The sequence below is a fragment of the Dipteris shenzhenensis genome, chromosome 28 (assembly GCF_047967505.1).
Source record: "Dipteris shenzhenensis isolate YYH24624 ecotype China chromosome 28, Dip_SZ_1.0, whole genome shotgun sequence".
Taxonomy (NCBI): Eukaryota; Viridiplantae; Streptophyta; class Polypodiopsida; order Gleicheniales; family Dipteridaceae; genus Dipteris; species Dipteris shenzhenensis.
Genome location: NC_141623.1, coordinates 35,297,503 through 35,303,377, shown reverse-complemented (window position 1 = coordinate 35,303,377; position 5,875 = coordinate 35,297,503). Strand labels below are relative to the sequence as shown.

The following is a 5,875-nucleotide window of genomic DNA, read 5'->3' as shown; positions in this document are numbered from 1 at the left end:
AGTAGCTGTCCCACTCTAGGGCAGCTATGAATGTAAATGCTTTTTTAATGCAAAATTTCTTTTACCCCCAAAAAAAAAAGTGTGAGAGAGAGAGAGAGGAAGAGAGAGAGAGGGGGGGGAGATGACTACGGGCATCCTGTTTATGCTACCTACTCTCTTCATTGCTCCTATTGTGGCCTGACAATCACCAATAATACCCCTACTATACATATGTGAGTCTTTCTCAATGAAGAGGGATTCTTTGAGTCTCATTGAAGGGCTATGCTGAGGCTGTGAAGCTATCCATGGTTGAGGCTATGGCCAAGACTGTAGTGTAGAGGCTATGGCTGATTTGGCGCCATGAAAGGTAGAGGCTATGGTGTCTACTGCTCCCGTGGGCTGCTGGGGCTGCTGTGCAGCTATCAAAAGCTGCTGTATGGACTGCATCTACTGTGGCTAAGGTGCTGCTGCTGATTATGATGCTGGAGGTGTTGCTACAGCACTGGTGCATGCTGCTCGAGGTGGAGCCAGGGATGCTGCTGCTTTGGTGGAGGCTCCTGCTGGAGGGAAACCTGGAGGAACAGCTGCTACACTAGAAGATGCAAGAATGAGAGAGGACTTGTGGGTTTTATAGGAATAAGGCTGCTGCCTGGCTGACCCTGGTCGGGTGGTCAATGCCACCTGCTGACCAGGTTGGTAGGATGTCAATGCAATAACTTTTTGACAAAAAAGTAAATGCTGCATTTTTAACCTGCTCTGTCATCTGCTGACATCTGTACTGCTGCTGTTGCACCTGTACCTGCTGGAGCTGTACTGCATGGGCTGCAAGGATTAGAACTGCCACGTATGCAGCCATGCCATGGGCTCCAAATGCCCATGACAGATACGCTGTAGCCTTTGAGGAAGAAGCTCACCATAACTGTTCCCACTCATCCATATTCCCTTTCTCTGTCTTCTTCCGTCTTGGCTTTCTACCAAGTTGTCTATTTAGATAATTCGAACAAGCAAACAGTGTGTGCTAGTTAATGTCACAAGCTTGATGCAGGCCTTTTCCAACTTGATAAAAAGATTACCTAATACCTCTGAGCACACATGGAAGATTCCAGCCTTAAATTCAGAAAAGCTCCTGTCGAAATTGTTCTCCACGGTTAAATGACTGGCATTCCCTCCACAGTGTGGCAACTCTGCAGTGGTTACAGGACCATCAAGTTTCATCTTACCAAAAATATTATCCATGGTCTTGCACACTCCATTCCTCAGCATGCCAGACAGAACCCAGAGGGGAGGAATGCTGGGAGGGAAAAAATTACAGTTCACCAACCTTGGACTATCCATGCATGTTCTGCCACTGGCCAATGACCCTCCCAGTAAGATGCAGCACTCCATCCTTAAGCTCTGAGCATCTACGTCAGTTAGCTCTCCATAATCAATCAACAACGGCCTTTTCCACTGAACTTCATAAAAATATTACCTAATACCTCTGAGCACGCATGGAAGACTCCAGCCTCAAATTCAGAAAAGCTCCTGTCGAAGTTGTTCTCCACAGTTAAATGACTGTATTCCCTCCACAGTGTGACAACTCTGCAGTGGTTACAAGACCATCAAATTTCATCTTACCAAAAATCTGTTGCACACTCCATTCCTCAGCATGCCAGACAGAACCCAGAGGGAAGGAATGCTGGGAGGGAAAAAATTACAGGTCACCAACCTTGGGCTATCCAAGCATGTTCTGCCACTGGCCAATGACCCTCCCACGTCAGTTAGCTCTACATAATCAATCAACAACATTCTCTCACAGAATGCTCTGCTATATTGTAATAAACAGCAAGGTTTGTCTTCCCAGCAGACCCCGAGAATACAGACACTGTATAGGAGTGTTGTCACCGATTGTCCCCACAAGAACACTTACCATCCTTGTAGTTGTGAATGCTACTAGCATCCCTGCAAATAATGTTTCGATGTTCTATCTTTGATATCAAGGCAGTAACCTTGTGACAATCATCACAAACCCACAAACTTTTTCTCATGTGTATGGGTGTGTCCTTCGGTGTATTAATTAGAGCGTAAGCAATAGCCAGTCTTTCACTGTGCCCACACAGTGCACCTTCCTTATCATCATCACATACTTCGTGAAACACATTGTCCAAATCACACACACATTCTTCCTTCATTTTGAAGGAAAGATCTCTCAGTTTTGCATGTATATCATCGATTGCAGGATGGCTTTTATCGCCAACTACAAATTCATGCACCATCCCGTTTAGGTCAGTCCACCAACTCTGTTCTGGCTTCGTCCATGCTCGAGCATTCTCCTTCATTAGCTGGATCTTATCATGTTCCTCCTGCATGTGAGCATCAGCATACAAGTTTGCCATCAAAATATAAGATGTAGGAAGCTTTTCATCTAGTCTCACAGCATTTTGAAAGGCGTGCCTTCCATATTCTACATTCTTCCACTTTCGACAAGCACCCAATATGGCCAACCATACAACAACATCAGGTTGGAATGGCATCTTCTCCATCATCCTTACTGCTGCTTCCACTCGACCTACACGGCCGAGAAGATCAATCATGCAAGTATAATGCTCTATAGTCGGGACAACATCATACTGTTTGCTCATAGCCTGAAAGTACTTCTCGCCCTTGTCCACTAGACCCGCATGATTGCATACTGTGAGAACACTAAGAAAGGCAACCCTGTCTGGCGCTATGCCTTTGTGCATCATGCTCTCAAACAAATGAAGCACATGTTCACTCTCTCCCTGGCGTGCATATCCTGCAATTAATGCACCCCATGGTACAACATCTCTTGGGTGCAATACATCAAACAATCGTTGGGCATCAGCCATGCTCCCACATCTAGCATACATGTCAATAAGACTGGTTGTCACACTTGCAATGGTCTCAAAACCAGCCCTGCTAATTTCACTATGGAGCTCTTTCCCAATCTCCAGATCTGCAGTGTTCCCACATGCTTTCAAGATGGCAACAAAGGTAACACTACTTGGTGAGAGACCTTGCTCTTGCATTTGTGCATATAGTCTAAGCGCCTCCTTGTTTTCTTCTTGCTCAGCACAGCCCAAGATCATGGTAGTCCATGTTACAACATTACCACGAGGCAACATGTAGAAGACACGCCATGCATCCTCCATGCTCCTGCATTTTACATACATATTGACCAAGCTGGTTCCCACATATACGTCTGATTCCAAGCCACTCTTTACTACTTGGAAGTGGATGGCTCTACCTTTCTCAAGACACATTATTTTGACAGAATTCCCATTAACTTGCTTCCCATCTTCCAGTGCTGCCAGGGTACTGCAAGCCTTCAATATGCCAACAAAGGTTCGATCACTTGGTTGGGTACCTTCCTGGTGCATCAATGCCAACAATTCCAAAGCCACCGCACAGTCTTCTTGTTCAGCATAGCCCAAGATCATGGTAGTCCATGTAACTGCATTCCGATAAGGCAATTCATCAAAGATACACCGTGCATCCTCCATGCTCGCACATTTCACATACACGTTCACCAAGGTGCTTCCTACATATACATCCGACTCAAAGCCACTCTTCACTATTTGGGAGTGGATGGCTCGACCTGCTGCCAGGCATTTTACCATTGCAAATTTCTTGTTGACTTGCTTCTCATCTTCCCTTGCTGCCATGCTACAGCAGGCCTTCAATCCCCCAACAAAGGCTCGATCATCTGCTCTGACACCGTCCTGGTGCATCTGTGCATACAGTTCTAAAGCCATCACACCATCTTCTTGATCAGCGTAACCCAAGATCATGCCAGTCCATGTAATCACATCACGATGAGGCAATTCATCAAAGACTCGCCGTGCATCCTTCATGCTTCCACATTTTGCATACATATTGACTAAGGCATTTCCCACAAATACATCTGATTCAAGGCCACTGTTTACTACTTGAGCGTGAATGGCTCTACCTTGCGGTAGGCACCCTATTCGTACAAATATATTGTCAGCTTGCTCATTATCCAGTGCTGCCAAGGTACTGCAAGCCTTCAATGCACCAACAAAGGTTCGATCATTAGGTTGGACACCTTTTTGGTGCATCTGTGTGTACAATTCCAAAGCCAGTACACTGTCTCCTTGCTCAGCATACCCCAAGATCATGGTAGTCCAGGTAACCACATCACGATGAGGCAATCCATCAAAAACACGTTGTCCATCTTCCATGCTCCCACATTTTGCATACATATTCACCAAGCTGGTGCCCACATATATATCTGACTCAAAGCCGCTTTTCACTACTTGGAAGTGGATGGCTCTACCTTTCGCCAAGGAAGCTAGTCTTGCAGATTTTGCATCATCTTGATTCCCTTCTTCCGGTGCCAGGCTACTGCAAGCTTTCAATGCACTAACGAATGTTCTATCACTTTGCTGGACACCTTCTTGGTGCATCCCTGCATACAACTCCAAAGCCCGGACACCATCTTCATGCTTGGCATATCCCAGAATCATAATGTTCCATGACACAACATCCCGGTTTGGCATGTTTTCAAACATATGGCGAGCATCCACCATGCATCCACGCTTCACGTGATCATGCAAAAATTTATTTATTTTGAAAATTGGAAGATCATTCAAACGTCCCTCCTTATGATCATGCATTTCCCTAACATCCTTCAGCTGAGGCAACCTGTTGTACAATGCATTTCGAGCTCTGCTGGCATGAAAGGAATGACTGCACAGGGGCATCCTAATTTGTGGGCCCATAACCGACGAAGACGCTATCCATTTGACCACTTACTGCAGAGAAGTATGGTGGTATGAAATCGAGCGCCCAAGAAGCGTGTTTTCGGATACACTTGGGAGATGGTATGCAACACATTTCGTGGGCTGCTGTGGGCGACAGACGGAGATGAGCTTGAGGAATACCACCCTGGCTTTTAATTTCCGTGATGTAGTTCGACAAAATGCCAACGTATGAGGACTTGCCTAGATCTTCCGGAGGCAGACTTTGACACCACTCCACTGAGTAGTACTGACCACCGTAAGTTTCTCTGACATGGCAGTTATGAGGATACCGCGTGAGCGAAAATTGCTAGTACTCATGATGTCATCAAATGTGGCATAGATGCTAGCATTCTAGTTCTAAATGTCACCAGAGTCCACACTCTAGGAGCTCCGGCGTGGGCTACATGAGCTAGCTACCTGCATTCCTAATTGCATCAATTTGTGGCAGCGTTCTAGTTCTAAATGTCTCCCACCCTCGCTAGGGAGCAGCGGCTGCTCAGGCGGTTGGGCATTCACCCACCTGAGCGGGTTGCCCGCTTTCCTTCCCTCAGGATGCCCCCTATTGCTTGTCAGCGTAGGCAACGAGCATTGTGCCCCCCTAGATGGCCATGTTAGCGTGTGTGGGGGGGGGGGGCGGGGAAATGATCTCACCCTTCAATTTTTAAAACAATAAGCACTCGAGGTATACATGCATGCCACACGGTCTAGATCTCGTAACAAGGCTTGCTCCTTAAGCAATGCAATGGATGCATCATCTGAATGTATTTCATGGAGCATTTCAAGCATGCCCATTCTCAACTCGATGCTCACATGACCAAACCACAACCCACAAGAAGGTTTTCAACCTTACAAGGACAATGGGTTGCTAGACCAACCATTGAATAGGTTGAAGCCGTTGGAAAGTAGTGCTTTATATCAAATTTGATTTTCTTGTATGATTTCCATTTGTGAGATGATGTTTTTTAAATCTTTGAGTCATTAGTGACCTTGTTATATGGAAAGCTTGACAAAATATGAAGAGGGGAGAGGAGAAGAGTGGAGATGAGGAGAGAGGGCACAGCTAGAGAGCACACCACAAATGACTAACTGTACACTAGAATTAGTTGAAAAAATAGAATATAGACAAACCCTTT

The 5,875-nt window shown here is 45.9% G+C and overlaps 1 protein-coding gene across 1 annotated transcript; it reads right to left on the bottom strand.

Annotated features, from left to right (window-relative positions):
• Positions 1-453: 453 nt before the first annotated feature.
• Positions 454-4,721, bottom strand: LOC147883493 (pentatricopeptide repeat-containing protein At2g27610-like). The gene is made up of 6 exons (XM_087399500.1): positions 1,889-4,721; positions 1,688-1,745; positions 1,458-1,560; positions 1,060-1,374; positions 731-874; positions 454-660 (listed from the first exon to the last, which is right to left on the bottom strand). Exons 1-6 carry the CDS (start codon positions 4,719-4,721, stop codon positions 454-456), a joined length of 3,660 nt encoding a protein of 1,219 aa, XP_087255626.1.
• Between the last annotated feature and the right edge of the window lie 1,154 nt (positions 4,722-5,875).